This window comes from Prionailurus bengalensis, chromosome D3 (genome assembly GCF_016509475.1).
Source record: "Prionailurus bengalensis isolate Pbe53 chromosome D3, Fcat_Pben_1.1_paternal_pri, whole genome shotgun sequence".
Classification (NCBI taxonomy): Eukaryota; Metazoa; Chordata; class Mammalia; order Carnivora; family Felidae; genus Prionailurus; species Prionailurus bengalensis.
Window position 1 is genome coordinate 974,152 of NC_057356.1, and position 15,825 is coordinate 989,976.

General features: G+C 59.2%; 1 protein-coding gene across 12 annotated transcripts in view; it reads right to left on the reverse strand.

Moving 5' to 3' along the window:
- Positions 1 to 1,527: 1,527 nt before the first annotated feature.
- Positions 1,528 to 15,825, reverse strand: part of EP400 (E1A binding protein p400) — a 98,464-nt gene continuing 84,166 nt past the window's right edge. For 10 of the 12 annotated variants that reach the window (XM_043557255.1, XM_043557262.1, XM_043557261.1 and 7 more), the window contains 6 exons: positions 14,086 to 14,304; positions 12,159 to 12,354; positions 11,592 to 11,716; positions 9,577 to 9,723; positions 5,186 to 5,263; positions 1,528 to 4,403 (listed from right to left, as the gene is read on the reverse strand). In XM_043557255.1, the coding sequence (XP_043413190.1) occupies positions 4,131 to 4,403; positions 5,186 to 5,263; positions 9,577 to 9,723; positions 11,592 to 11,716; positions 12,159 to 12,354; positions 14,086 to 14,304 (1,038 nt within the window). In that variant the 3' untranslated portion in view covers positions 1,528 to 4,130. The remainder of the gene's footprint in view (positions 4,404 to 5,185; positions 5,264 to 9,576; positions 9,724 to 11,591; positions 11,717 to 12,158; positions 12,355 to 14,085; positions 14,305 to 15,825) is intronic. The other 2 variants (XM_043557258.1, XM_043557264.1) reach the window with 2 other exon arrangements.

Genomic DNA, 15,825 nt, shown 5'->3' on the forward strand with positions numbered 1-15,825 from the left:
CGTGTACTTGGCAAACTGCTTGAAACCCCTTAATGGCTATGCCAAATGGCAGACACCCCTTTATCCCTGAGCGACCTCACCCCCCTCCCTCCCGAGGCGGCTAACGCCAACTCAGGGTATCCTGGGCACATCCACGCGTACAAGCAGCTCCGCTCTGACAGACGGTTCTGCACCTTCTCACTGGCTGACCCGTGGAGGGACCTCTCCTTTCCAGATTATACAGCCCTACCTCGCTCCTGGTGGCTGCACTCCATTTCGCAGAATGCACGTAGCATAATTCACCCAGTAAGACGGGACCTTTGCAAGATTAGTTTACTTCAGGGTGTGAACGCTACAGGCCCGGGACAGAGGAGGAGAGAACTCCTGCCCAGAACCTATGACAGAAGGTCTCCTGTCTCCCACGGGCCCCTGAGCACAGCCCCTAACGTGGAGCGTGGGAAGCTCGCTGCCAGGGGTTGACATCGGATCCGAACGGCAGACAGGAGGTTAAGGTTAGTTAAGAGAGAGACCCGAGTGAGCCTTCTAAAGCTGGTCGGAATCAGGTGGCCCGCGGGCAAGCCTACGGGGCGTGTTTCACGCTAAACTGAATCTGGACGCCCCGCGCACTGGAGGTGGTGGGAAATGGACCCGTGGGAGGTGCTCCCGGCTGCGGCCAGACAGCAGAATCCCTGTACTTGGTGGCCCCAGCCCCACCTTGAATGCACACGGAAATACGGCCTGGGGCCAGCTGTGGCCCGAGACCTGCAGGCTTTTGTACCGTTGGCAAAGACATGATCACAGGGCCATGGTGAGGAATGGTTCGGAAAACACACGGTCCTCTCCACCGAGAGTAATCACAATGAAATCATCTACTGGGTGCGGGTGCCGGAGGCTAAGCGCTTTCCAGATGTCACAACCACTTCGGGAGAGAGGGACACAGGAGGAAACCGAGACCCTGAGGAGTGAAGTCACTGGCCCCATCACATGGCTAGGCAGGTGCCTGAGCGCAGACCATCACAGCCACGGAGCACAGAGGTCCCAGGCACCACCACCCCCCCTCCACCTGCAGGCACTTGGCAAAGGGTCGTAGGTCCCCGTGACCGTCCCCAGCCAGGTCTGCGGATGCAGGTGACACCGCAGGAGCCTGCCCTCGCTTCTGCAGTGGAAGAAAAGATACCAAAAATAACCGTCTGAGCTTTGTATGAAGTTGTGCGTTTTTTTTATAAAAAAGTAGGTATTCTTTGTAATCGGCAACTTTTTTTTTAACTACGACAAAAAAAGGTAATCTAAAAGCAAAAGAGATGATAAAGGAAAGTAACGCGTGCGGGCCGTCTGCGCACAGGGCCGGTGGGCGCGGTCTCCGCAGAGAGAGCGTGACCTTCACTGAGAACCGCCGAGCGAGCTCGGCCCCTTCTGCGGCGCGGGCAGGCCTCTGCCTCCGACCCCGCGTTTCCCTTTGTTTCTTCTTCACACAGATGTAACAAACACGGCTAGCGTCTTATTTTAACGAGAATACTGGTTTTCTACGAAAGAGAAAACGAGCAAACATATAAAAAGGTCATTTTATTACACCTTTTGTTTGGCGGGATACCGGTGCCCTTTTTAAAATCCTACTATTCAAGTACAAATGGTCATGTTTACAAAATATTTACAGTCTCAGTCTTCCTGCTTTATATTTTACAACACAACAGCTGTCTGGTCACGCGGGAAACGGAAGATGGTGGAGACCTCAAACGGGAAAGCCCTGCCTCGACGGGCACCGAATCCGGCCAAGCGTGGGGTCCGGCTTCCCGCTCCGCACGGGGTCTTAGACACAGCCTCCCGCCCTTAACTGGGGCGAACGTCTCTTCGTAAAGAACAAGGGGAACTGCTCCCCGTGGCGGCCGGGTGGAGCGTGACAGCGCTCTGGCTGCCGTCGTTCTCCGTCACCACGGGCCGGGCAAGAACCCGGCTCCCGGGCAGTGCGGGATTCCGCTCCCAGAACCACCTGAGGTCTGCGCACCCCCCCCCACCCCACACCCGTACTCAGTTCTGAAACACGGACAGTGAACCTTCACGACAGGAGACCGAGAAACTACACACCGGGAGGAGGAGGTTTACTGGAATGACCACTGGGGGCTGCGGGGCTGCTGGTGACGTCTAAGGAAAAGAGAAGTAACACGTCTCCTGCTCCGTATTCCGCGTGAGGGGACCCGCGAAGGAGACCCCCTCAGAGACGAGAGACTCCTGTCACGCACTGAGGAAAGGGCGGGGGCTCCACGCCACGAACGCTCTGAACCCCAGGTCAGTTCTGAGCGGCGCTCCGGATCCTCTCCTGGTGTCCAGACTAACAGAGGACCGCCATCCGGGCAGCCCCGCCTCGGGGACGCTCCAACAGGTGCAGCCGGCACCCGCTCCAGATGCGGACCGCCAGCACCACGAAGGGCGAGGGGAACACGGACCGGGTGTGCGAAGGGGGCTCTGGGGCACGGCTGGGGACGAAGAGGGGCAGGAATCCCCTCAGCACGCACAGGAGGAGCACGCGCAGAGCACCCCCAGCACCCTGTGGTCCCGCTGACGGCACCTGCCACACCTGAACCAACAAGCGTGGTTGTAAGAACACGAGAGCAGAGGGCTCTCTGGATACATTCGAGCCAACCGAAACGCTAAGCCCCTTTCCAAATTCCCACCCAGAGCTCCACAACGAGCTGCCCCCCTGCTTCCGTAAATGCCCCCGCGTTACCGTGCACGTACGCTGAACGGAAACAAAAACGTACGGGCCGCTCTCCCTTGTGTCGCTTCAGGTGGTACGACGGGAGAACACGCGAAACTCGCAGGTCAAAGCCCTCCGGACGCCCGCACGGCCCTAAGGCAACCGGATTTCCTGGACCGAGTGGCATAAAAGAGGCACGGAGACAGAGCAGAGAGCGGTCCCCGAGCGGGCGCTTCTGCCGGGGTGGAAACGGCCAGGTGAGCACAGGTCATCAGCCGAGCGAGCCCACTGCAAAAACTCCTGCTTTCTCGCTGTGGCACAAAAATGAAACAGAGGCACACACGGGGCCTCCCCTTTGCCCCTCAGCTGTACCACCCCCTCGCCCCCAAACACTGCACAGAAGGTTCTCCGCTTTCCACAGAACCGCGAGGAGCGCAGGCGCTCACGGACGAGACCCCGGCACAGCGGGCAACGGAACCCGCCGCGAGCCCAGGGTGAAGAGTGGACCGCGCCTGCTTTGGCAGGCAACGCCTACAGGCTCGCGAAGAAGTCACCGTGCTCGAGGAGGTCTCCCGCGGCGGCAGACCACGCCCGGGACGGGCAGGAAAGCCAGGGGGGCGATGCCAGGCACCCCGGCTCTCACCGGGCCCCCGCCCGCACTGAGCGCTCCGGGCCCCAAACCAGTTCGAGACCGGAGCCTCACAAAGCCTGCCGGAGCCGCCGCGGCGCGCGGAGTCCAAGCACGGGCTTCCTCCACGAGCGGGAAGTGTCCTGGAAGTGCCGGGACGGAAACCGGTCACGCTGCGGGCAGGGCCTGTGGGAGGCCACACGGGCCGCTCTTTGGAATGAAAGTTCCAGCGGAGACGGTATCCGGCCGACACCGTGGGAACGCTTCACGAATGTGCTCGATGGGGGTCAGTGGTGAGAACGTCCCGTAAACGTCCGAACAGGCCCCCTCTCAGGAGGGAGAGAAGAGAGCACCCTGGGCCTCTCGGGTCTGAGCTGCGCTGCGTCAGGCGGTCTGTCTCCTCTCCAAGGACCGGAGCGGGTCCTCAGTTAGGTGTGCAGCCCCGCGCCGAGGCAGACGCGGTCAGAGACCACGGTTCAGCTTCAGAAAGTGTTTTACGACCCACCGCGCACTCCACGCGGCTACCGTGACGCGTGAGACACGGCGCGCTAACGGAGGTTCTAAATGGCCTCAAGACCCAGTGCTACTGCTCTCGAGGAGAAACCGGAAGGTAGAATCGCCACCGTCGCTTTTTTGACCGGCGACATACTACAGGGGCGGGGGCGGCGCAGCAGGAGGAAATGATCACGCTGCCCCGCTTCAAGGAGAACTCCGCAGGTGCGGCACATCTCAAATGACATCGTCCCCAGGTGCAACGACAGACAGTCTACCCGCCTCTGGCTGGGGGCGCGGTGCACGGCGACCCGCCCTGAGGCCGCCCCGCTCTCGGCACTAGGGGCACGGAGGCTTGGTGGGCGTCTTTAGCCTCACGGCGGGGACCCTCATCTGTAGCTTGGGCTGCTGGCTTGGGCTGTCGGAGCTGGCTGGCACCTGGGCCGGGTTGGGGACGCCGGGGCTCTGCAGCTGGGCCGCCGCGGTCGTCACAACTTGCTGCTGCATGAGCTTCTGCTGCACCACCTGCGCCGTCGCCGTCACCGTGGGGATCATCTGCACCTGCTGCCCGGCCGCGGGCGCCTGGGTGAGGGTCACGGTCTGCGGGGAAGCCTGAGCCAGAACAGTTAGAAAACACGCGCGGCCTAGCAAACACAGGTCTAGCGACGTGACCGACAAAAGGTTCTCGGGGGTGGGGAGGGGGTGCGAGGCCTAATTAGCACCAGTGCTTTTGTGAAACGTGAAACCACGTGACGGATCCAAGGATGCACTCTGGTTTCCGACTGCACAAAAGCAGGGAAAAAAGCCACCGAATGAAACCGCTGCTGCTCTCAGGCGAAGGCTGACGACGGGGCGCTGGTGGCGGGATCAGCTCTTCAGACTAGCTGGTTCCTTGAAATCCACACGCCCGCGTGACTTCGAATGACACTTTGTTAAAGCACTGCTTTGTACGGCCGCGTTTGGTAGCAACAGATACAAAGGCAGGAGCCTGATGGTTAGGTGACAAGGGTCACCACTGTCCCCAGCAGTCCTTACCCTTCTAGGACCCAAAGTCACTGCGAGCAGACAGTTTTCTTCCAGTGTTTCCCTAAAACTAAGGTATGGGGGCTTCGGCCTGTAGGTGCATCTGAAGTCACCGGTGAAGCAGTGACCCTAGAATAAGCCCCTGATTTCTGAACCGAACACGTACGTTCAGCTTTGTCCTGCTGGCCTAAGGGTTTCAAGAATCCTCCCCGAAGTGAATTTTTTCTGAATTATGAAAATCGAAAGTGATTCTGTGAACATTCTACTTGCTCACAACGAAAACCAAGAACCCCCCTAAACGGAAACATGAAGTTTACCGAGAAGTTGGCGTGAGACCCCCCCCCAGAGGGCTGTGCATCTGTGGGTCCTACCTGCTGGGAAGCAGAGGCGACCTGCTGGATGCTGGCCACGGGCGTCTGCTGCTGGACGACTTGAGGGAGTTTGGCAACCTTCGACAAAACAAAGAAAAGCCAAATGCAGAATTCAAAAGAACATATGCACAGAAAGAGAGTTTTCTCCCCCTTTCTCTCCTTCAGCTCTCAATAAGAGCAAAACCAGGGGCGCCCTGGGCGGGCTGAGTCGGTTAAGCGTCCGACTTCGGCTCAGGTCCTGACCTCACAGTTCATGGGTTTGAGCCCCACGTCGGGGCTGTCAGTGCAGAGCCAGCTTCAGATCCTGTCTTCCTCTCTCTGCCCGTCCCTCTCTCGTGCTCATACGCGCGCGCTCTCTCTCTCGAAAGTAAGTAAATGTCAACAACAAAAAAAAGCAAAAACAGAACAGCATCCAAGTGACCCAGAAGAGCGCCTCTCAGATTGCTCACCTGGAGCCTGAGAGACCCCGCTTACCACGCCGCAGGGGGACCGTGCCCGCCTCCGCAAGCTGCAAGCGGGTCTAACTAGCAGCTTCTCCTGGTCTCGTGTCTCAGCCACGTTTTTTCCTTTACTAAGAACTGTTTGTATGGGAGAGTTTACGTAAGAGAAGTAAATCGAGGACAGAATGAAATAGTTTAGCGTCTCCAGAGGTCTCACAAGAGTCCCTTCTTCGAGCCTGGGCAATGTCCTGGGAGGGCACCCCCACTGCAGCTAAGGCTCAGCCTGTTCCCACGACGCACCGACATTTCATCACGCTGCCATATTCTTCTCAATCACGACTGAGATCTCCCTTCCCGACAAAGTGCCGCTTCCCACCCCGCCACTGCCTTTCACAAATGTTTCGCCACGTGCGTACGTGGCTGTCCCGAGGCAGAAAGATGATTCTGGCCACTTGGGTCTACCCGGGGCTGTCGGTTCAGAGGCAGATCAGGCTCCTGAGTGGGCAGCTGCTGGGGGCCGGGCCGGGCCGGGCCACTGCTGCCTGGGTCTCTAACTCATAGAACAGGGATGAAATTAAGTCTTTTCTGAGACAATTCTGGAGGAAATGTGAAATTTCGTGACACACTCGTAAATGACAGAGCTCCAAGTAAACGCTGGTTCTCATTATAAAACGTGAAATTACGTGGAGAGCACACACTAGTTCACTGTATTAAAAATCGTCACAGGATTTGCTGGGACAACGAACGCGCCCAAGTCCTCCACAGCGCTGACCGGAAACAAAGACTTGGGCAGTTGGATGAGGGCCCCACTTGCACACAGCGGGCCGGGACTCCGTGGGCACACCATGAAACACGGAGACCCCGTGGGTGACACGGACACATCTTAAATGCGTCCATGAACTCACAAGAGGCGAGGAAGTCCTGGTCCCAAACCGCGGCCGCGGTGGCACCCAGAGTGATGGGCGGAGGCGCTCACACCCTGAGAGCACGTGCTCCCTGAGGAGGCCCCGTGGGGGATTCTCACGGTCGCCAGGGGCGCGGCAGACAAGGGGCCGAGTTCAGATCCATGGTCAGTGAGGCCCCACTGTGGTTCCGTCACCGGGAGGGGATCTGCGAGGAAGTGCACTGCCCGAGGCCCTGGTGCTGGCGGGGGAGGGGACCCAGGCGCAGAACCCAACTGACGTTACCCGAGGGACACCGACCCTCAAGCCACAGCGGATCTGGCCCTGGCGGAGCCCCCGGGAGCCCAGCAGGAGCAAGAATCGGCCTGCAACCCAGAGCTCAAAGCAATCCCAAAGACGGGCTTCAAGGAGCTGGCTCACAAGAAGGTAACTACTATGAACACAGTTACCGAAACAACAGCAGCAGAGACATAAAATTAAAATCCTTAATTTAAACGTAGCTAATAAGGGATCTAACATAAAAAGCAAAAGCGGAGGGGCACCTGGGTGGCTCAGTCGGTTTAAGCGTGCAACTTCAGCTCAGGTCATGACCTCACGGTCTGTGGGTTCAAGCCCTGTTGTCGGGCTCCGGGCTGACAGCTCAGAGCCCGGAGCCTGCTTCAGATTCTGTGTCTCCCTCTCTCCCTCTGTCCCTCCCCCACTCACGCTCTGTCTCCCTCAAAAATAAACATTAAATTAAAAAAGAAAAAAAGCGAAAATGGAAAAAAAACATAAGGAGAAGTGTACAACCAGAGTGAGAGACTTTTAACACATCTGTGCAGTAACTGACAGGCCAGGCATCGGTAAGGACGCAGAAGTCTGGAGCGACCCAAGTAGTAAACCTGACCCAGTGGCAGGATGGCCTGACAACCGTGCCCAACACTGCCAGAGAGCCAGAATCACTGGTGGACTGGGTCTGGCGTGTGAGATCAAGAAAGGACAGCTGCTGTGGGTTTGGCCCAGGCGAGGCCGAAGGTCAGGTGAGGCCAAGGCCCCGCAGAGGCCACACGTCTTCGGGGACTTTGTCGAAAGGCAGTTAGGACCAGAGTCTGGAACAGGAGTAGCAATCGGCTGCAGGTGTGAATCTGGAGTCATGGGCACAGAGACAGAACCGGGGCGTCGAGACTGGGAGGGATCACCAAGGGAAGAAGAGCCTCTAAAAACACTTTTAAAACGCCACAAAAAAAGGGAACAAAATTTCTAGCAAACTAGGTGAAGAAGAAAATTGTCTTGCTCTAACGAAGGATGATTTAACAAATCAGACCTTGCAAAGATGATCATGTGAACAGATATGGCTGAGCCTCCCATCCACTCTGTCGGGGCCTCTGCGGGCCTCCCCGGCACAACAAGGCAGGAAGAAAGGGGCGGGGGAAGAGCAAGGCTCCAGCCACCACTCTGTGCGGGTCATGTGCCGGGGGACAAAGGAAGCGCAGGAGACCACGGATGGACTGTCGAAGGAACAGGGCTTGATGGAAGCATCCAGATTCAAAGGTCAAGGTACAGAGATTGTGCAAGGCACAGACAGAAAACAGACACTCAGAAACACATGACTACAAAAGCATCAGAAACATTCATTAAGTAGGAACAAATCCGACACAAGAGATACAACCTTCCCGGAAAAAGTCAGAAAACCTAGTTAAAGGGCATTAAAGAAGTTAAACAACGAAAGACACATCACGTTGGTGAATCTCCAGTCGAGGCTGCAGAGACATCAGCTTTCCCCCAGATTCATCTACAGAGTCCAGGAATGCTGCACCCCGCTAATTTTAGCGTGCGTGTGCCAAAGCGAGCGGTTCCAGCGAGAATTCCAACAGCTGTGGCTGTGGTGTGTCAACTTCACCAGCTGACTCGAACTGGGAAGCGCAGAGAGCCAAGAGCAGCAGGATGTTCCCAGCGGGACGAGGCGGGGGGTCTGCCTCCCAGATGCCGAGCCTCTCTACGCAGCCCGAGGGCCGCACACAGAGCGCGGTGCTGGAGGAGGCACCGTTTATGCCAGTGCCACGCGACGGACCAGGGGGAAAGCAGTGCCGAAAGTAACAGGGTGTTCTAATGGGAAAATGAAAACGAATCCCTGTTTGTCTATCACCTGGAAAAAACAATTCCAACAAGGTTAAAAACCTAAGTGTGAATGAAAAACTACGAGGTTTGTAGAAGATACGGGAAAGGAACGTCGGGACGTCTGGGAAGGGTTTCTTAAGCAAGACACAGAAAGTGCTATTCAGAAACAGGAAGACTGACGAGTCCCGATACGTTAAAGTTAAGAACTTTGGCTCATCCGGAGACACCACACCGTGAGTGCAAAGATCGGGCGCCGACGGCAACAGTACAGAGCCCCGAGGGCTAACAGCCAGGGTGGGAGCAGCGCTGGGAGAGCACGGGAACGGGCAGTGGCTCACAGAAGACGAGAGCCGCCGGTCCACGGGGTCCTGACAGGCAGAGCCGCGGCAGCCGCCAGAGGGACACGGCGGCACGCCGGCAGGCCGAGGCCAGGAGGAGGCCCGGGGGGCTGGGACCGCTGCAGAAGCCCGATGGACGCGCACCCCCCACAGCGCTGCTCCGCCACCCCGGGTGGCCGCGTGCGCAGCTCACATGTGCGAAGCAGCCCCCCTGCTGAGGCCCGGCACGCGTCTCTGCGGCTCCTGCCACCTTCCGTAAGCAGCCACGGGCCGGCGGCGAAGCCAGGAGCAGCCCACACGGCCGGCGGCAGCCGAGTGATGGCGCGTGTGGATGCGTGAAGCAGGAAGCTGACCGCTAACTCCTGGAGGAGCCTCACAGGCATGAAGGACGTCCCCGGAGCGTGACCTCAGCACGGCCCCCAAGCCACACTGCTGAGACCCCACAGGCGGCAAAGCCAGCGAGGCACGTCAGGGCACGGCCACCTCCGAGGAGCAGAGGCCCACCGTGCGGCCTTCGGGGTATCCGCCGGCGGTCACTCCGCGCCCCACGCATCCGACCAGCCCGTGCGCGCCCGGTGGTGTTGCGCAGTCTCCGCATACGCGCTCCCGCTCACCTGGATCTGGGTCTGCACCTGCTGAGCCCCGGCCAGCTTCTGGGCCTGGGACATGGGTGTGGTAAGAAACTGGGTCTTGAGGGCTGGCTGGGTGGCATAGGTGACCTTCTGTGGCTGGCCCTGAGCAGCGATCTGCTGTGCGGCGATCTGGAGAGAGACGGCCCTAGGTCAGAGCCAGGCGAGGCCGGGCGTTGCTTCCTCGGGGCCAGCGGGGAGGGCCCCTGGCACCCCCAGCCCGTGCTCCTGGCACGGCCCCGCCTGTGTGTCACCGGCCGTGCCCAAGTGCCCTGGGAGACCAGGCTGGGGCTCACCTTTACACCATCTGTACGCCTGGCGTCGTGTCCATCCTCACGTCAGTGAGTGAACTTGACCACGATACAAAAAACACCCGCCTACAATTTCCTGAATCTAATTTTACGATTTGGGCACGTACCCAAAACCACTTGGCATAAAGGGCGAGACACCTACACGCACGACCTTTGCAGGTTTAATCTCATTTCTAGTTTTCTCTGCCAGAAGAGCAAGGACTGTTCCCCAGGCCGTGCACACAGTCTACACGGTTGGTTTAGGAGGCCGTGGCCACCCACGGTATTCTTTAGTCTTTCGGGCCACACGAACATCAGACCGACGCTACAGCTAAGGCCCCCCGCCCCTCTTCCCCGCCCCAAGATATGCCAACCCTACAATGACACAGGCCCGACCACGGTGTCCTCGGCATCCTGGCACCAGTGCCTCCCAGAGTGGCCGGCTCTGCGAGCGGCCCCACCCTGCATGCCTATGGAGCCGAGTCCCAGGATGGCCTGAAAGGACCAGGGAGGGGACTCGGAGTGTCTCCTCCTCAAAGTGTCCGCCACAGGGGAGACACTGCCCGGCGGTGGGTGTGGCTCTGCAATCAAGGAGCCATACCTTTCTCGAAGGCCAACGGCTCCACCCACCCGGGAGGAAGGGGCAAGAGGTCCGGAGGGCACACATCTGGCACGTGGAGCGGCTGCTGCCAGGATGGCTCTTGCCCGAGCCACCCCCTCCCCCCCTCCGCCCTCCCGAACGTGTCTGCCCTGGCACGCCCTAACCACGCCCCTGGCCGGCGCGGCCACAGACACTATGGGGTCAGGGGCGGGCGGGATCTCCGCCCCCAGCAGGCCCCTGCAAGCGGGACGGCGACACTCCAGGAAGAGCCGTCCGTCTGACGCGTGTGCCGCACGCGGGACCCTGCGGTCCGACGGTCAGCTCTGCGACTCTGAGCAAGTCATTTCCTTTCTCTGAGCCTCAGTTTCCTCTGGGTAACACGCGCAGCCCTGCCCTGAAATCCGACACCGGAGCGACAGCTGCTCCCGTGCAGGAAAACAGCGGGTCTGACACGCACTCGGAGAACCAGTGTCATCGCCTACACGTCGGGCTGCGAGCTGCCAGTGAGTACGCAGAGCAGCCCAGCACCTCACTCTCGCTTCCTCTCAGTGGGGCGCCTGCAGAGTGCACGGCCTGGGGACCCGAATCAGCTCAGAGCTACGTGCTCGCACACTCGTGAGTCGGCGAGACGCCGACAGCGCTCCTTCCGGCAGGCCCCTCTCCCCTCAGCTCGTCACTCCCCTCACGGCACGCACGCACGCGTGTGCAAACACACAAGGACACGGCCCCCGCCTGGCTCATCTGAGCATAAGGTCTGTCCCGTACACCGGGGGGCCAGGCACTCACACACGGAGAGCTACACCTCCACCCCCGAATCCTTCCGGCCCTTTCCCAGCCGTGCAATTCCACAGCCCGCTTCCCAGCTCCCCGCAGGCTCCTGGCACCCGGGGCTCCCCGTCCCGTAACCACATTCTCCCCGGGAGGCCTCACAGCAGCTCCTACCCCGAGACCCCCGTGCAGCCTGAGTGCACAGGCATGGGGTCGTCAGGCGGCGAGGCGAGGCGAGGCGCACAGGACCCTCCCGTCCCACGCGCACACCGTGCCCGGCGGCAGGGCCCGGCTCGGCGTGGAGACAGGGTGGCGGGAGGATCCCCGCAGGAAGCCAGTACCTTCTGCTGGACAGCCGCTGGGCCTGGGGCAGCCTGCGGCTGGATGGCTTTCTGCTGCTGCACGGCTTGCTGCTTCAGCTTCAGCAGCTGCTGGACGTGCACGGGCTGGGCCACGACGGTCTGTCCTGTGAACACGACCAAATCCTTAGTCATAGAGCTCAGGAGGGACGCGGGTCTCGGGGCTTCCCTGAAGCTCCCTGCATCTCCCTGAGCCGCTGGGTGGTTCAGACTGACGGCCGTCCCTATAGAAAACCTCACGCGGGATCTGTGCGGGACAAACACGGCCACCCCACGGGCACGTTTACGTGGTTTCTGGGCTCATGAGGACGTTCACGTAAAGGTACGGGGAGCTCAGAACGTTAACGGTTAAATAGAAAGGCCAAACCTTGTACTTGGGAAGCCGAGGGACACTCCGGCTGAAGGTGCATTGAAGCCGCCAGGGCGGGTGGCCATCATGCCAGAGGACGCGCCGGCCCCGCTCGAGGCTCTAAGCGCAGCGGGGGGGGTGGGGTGGGGGTGGGGGTGGGGGTGGGGGGCGGAGGGCGAGGGGCCGCACAAGACAGGCACCTGCGGCTTTCTGCGGCTGCCCGATGGCCACACTGATCCCGGCAACGTTCATGGGCAGGGTCGTCACGCCCGGCGAGGAGACCACGGCCGCAGGCACGGACACCACCGGAGGCTTCGCCAGCGCCACCTGGGCCGGCTGGGGCGCCTGAGCCTGCATCTGCCCTTGCGCCTGCAGCTGCGAAGGGGGAACCCGGGTCTAAACAATGAAAATAATGGGAGAGTCCAGAGATGTTCGGGACGGCACACGTCTGTGCAAACATTTCCCCACAAGAGGCTAAGCGGTGGGAAACGATTCACAAAGTGAAAAGTGGTTGTCGGCTGAAGGAACATACGGGGGCGTGGGCTCATCTACGCTTGACCTGCCACCGGCGAGCGCGGGGACGGGGGCTCCATGAGCCCCACGTGCTGCACACCCACACTCGCGGTCAGACCCTGCCACGCAGCTCGCACCTGTGCCTCTCCGCCCCCGATCCCCAGAGGAGCCCCGGCCTGCAGCGTCTGCTGCACAAGCCGTCTCCCGCTCCTGTGGCCCCTGCCGCACTCTTCCAGAAAGCTCTCCCACGGATCCCACCTGTTGCTACTCAGTCATCACGCTGCTACCGAGTGCTCGTCGATTATGTTGCATCTTCGGAAAGGAAAACAGATCCACTTTACCTGTGCAAGCACTCGGCTAACCCTAAACCTACACACACGTGAGTGTGAAAACCAGCGTTGAGCCCATGAGACGTTCTCACCTTCGTGACTTGCTGCAAAAGTGTGCAAAGCGGGACGACTTGCACGTAGCTTGTGGTCGGTTTCTCTGCCTTTTGCCACATCATCGTCCAAAGCCGCGTGCTGTCCCAAAGAGTGGGACGCCACTGCACTATTTGGTAAAGTCCCCAGTTAAGGGGGACCTACGTCCCTCCTCTAACACGCCCGAAACGACAGGATTGTGCGCCCGGCACGTGGTACTCCTCCTACTAGTTCTTTAGAGGGAACAGACACAGGTCCCCGAGGTAAACTGGTGAGCAGTTTTTGGCCGAATCACTGGAACTCCCCCCAGAGTCGGAGCCGATCTCCCTCCGGCGACCCTGCAGGGGGCACGTGCCGCCTTCCCTACACCCTGGCCACCACACGTGATCCCCACTCTTGTTTGAACTTAACGTTTCTTGTGAACACAGGCAGAACCACACTTGCCTTCCCGGTTCCCGTTCACTCCCACCCGTCTCGCGGCCTTAGAGCAGGCGTGAGGCACACGCACAGCAGAGCCTGAGCACCCAGCCCGAGCCGCCCAGTGGCAGGCGACTAGCAGTACGATTTGGGCAAGTTACCTGAGCTGTGGGCCTCAGTCTGCACACCTGCACAGTTGAGTGCACACTCAAACCCCCCTACTCCTGCCTCAGCAGCAGCCTGCGAGCACTGATCACGTGAGAGGTCCAGGGCCTAGGGCGGCGCCTGGCCCGGAGCAGGGTCCCTGCCGTTAGCGGTCACTAGGGCCAGAACGGGGGGCTCCCCAAGCAGGACACAGGCTCGCCTGATGGGACAGTGTCTGGCCCACAGCACATGAGACCCGCTCTTGCCGAATCTCACTCCTCTTCCCAGACGCTGATTTCACTGCGACTTTCTGCTCCCCTTCAGAAACCTCCAGAGTCTCTGGGCCGACAAAGCACAGGGACACCAGAGCCTGGTTTTCAGGCCTCGCCCACCTCCCGACATGGGCCTCGTCCCCAACAGAGCCTGGCCCTCCCTGCATCGTCTGGCTCACTCCCCGCCTCCTCCAGCTGCCCCGCCCGCCAAAGCTCTGGGCGGCGTGGGGAGGGAAGCGCACCTATCGCTTTCCTAGGAGGCCCGCCAGAACGCCTAGCGTCGGCCTGAGCAAGCAGTAACAGTCCACGTAAACGTTCAAAGACATTGCCTCGGAAAAACAAATGCATCAACTGGAACTTACGAGCCGGGCCACCTGGAGGTTGGCCACGGTGGTGCCCGTGAGCAGGGCTCCGGGCCGCGGGGCCGTGACCGTGGCCAGCTGGGGGCTCTGCTGCGGCGTGGGTGGCGGGGCCTGCACTTGCACTTGTGTGGCGGGCTGTGGGGGCCCTGGCGGGGCCTGCGGTGGGGGGGCCTGCTGGGGCAGCTGCAGTTTCTGCTTCTGCATTTTGATCAGATGTTCCTAAAACCCAGATAAAGTAGCTTTTCATCAATATTAGCCGCATTCCAAATCCATAAATCTTGGTTTCAAGTTACCGTTGAACTATCTATTAAACACCGAGGTAGACAGTTGCTAATACGCAATATGCAAACCGTAATCTAGGGGCTTTCTGACATTTTGTAAAAATGTTCTTTTATTAAAAACTAGCATTATTGACGCAAACTAGAAACAGTAATTCTGACAGATGAGTGAATTCACAGCAAAATTTCTTGGTTTCTCTCACTCGCAAACAAGTGACCTTAAATCCGTAACCTATAAAATTTTTAAAGTCTATAAATCATAATCCTTTTTGAACTTCTAAAGTTTATTAGGAGACGTGCATCAGCTCTCAACTTTTTGTTCTAAGTGTCTCCAAATGAATACAATCGATAAAGAAGTCTCATGCCTTTAAGTTAAAACATTAAGATGCCAAAACAGCCCAAAAACTATTTTAAGGAGTCAATTTTCTTTTTAGAGAACTTATGCTGTGTAATTCCTATCAGATCTGTGTCTACATGGGGACAATGACAACAACTCTGAAATCGACTTCAGAGAGAGCAGGCTGTGCCCAGGCACAGGCAAACAAGTGAGTGATCGGGAGGCCCCGGCAGCCGTGGGCAGGCCCTCGTGTCCTGGGGAGAAGCAGGACATGGGGAGGAGGGAAGGCAGTGCAGAGGGAGCTGGGCCCAGTAACTTTCTAATTTAAGGGCCGTCCCCCAGACTTCTGCAGTAACGGCCATGTTCTAGACCTGGGCTGTCCCATCCGGTAGTCACAGAGCCCCTGACACGTGGCTGGCGCGACAGGAGCTGAGTGCTTTCTCTGGGATCACTGCTGGGCCTTCTGGCTATGATCGAGTGTGAATGCTGTATCAGGTGGCTCGTCCTTTCTCTGGTGCGCCTGGGGCCTCACTAGTGGAGCCTCGGCTGAGGGCTTGCACACCGCCCCCCCCCCCCCCCCCCCCCGCAGCCCTCGGGCATGCCCTCTTGCCCCTCTGCAAGCGAAAAGGGCAGGCCCAAGGTCAGGTACTTACTGTGGCAGGCCTGGGAACTAGCTGGAACTCTAAAACACTGTCCTGTTTCTAGCAGTTCTGTCTCTCTACTCACTACCCGTGCCAAGCAATGGCGCTTTTCCAATGTGGCAGATACAGTATCTCCCTTCAAAGTGAACGTATTTTTGTACACGATTGCACAGGTGGTGCAGAGCGGCAAAAATCAGGAACGTCAGGACTCAAATCACTTTGAGGAACAACACCGCACATGCGCTACGCGTCACCATTTTCTCTGGCTGGGGACGGAACCTCTACTTCGGAGCCTGAACTGCGGCGCACAGCGCCAGAAAGCGAGCGGGAAGACACGTCTCCAGAGCGCTGTGACCGGACCGCTCACACGACCGTGGGGGGGCACCGTGCGGAGAGTGGTTGTCAAAGACGAGACAAGCACGCTTCCCCCAAAGACCACAGCGGATCCGTGCAAAACACACCGGGAATTAAATGACAACGCGAG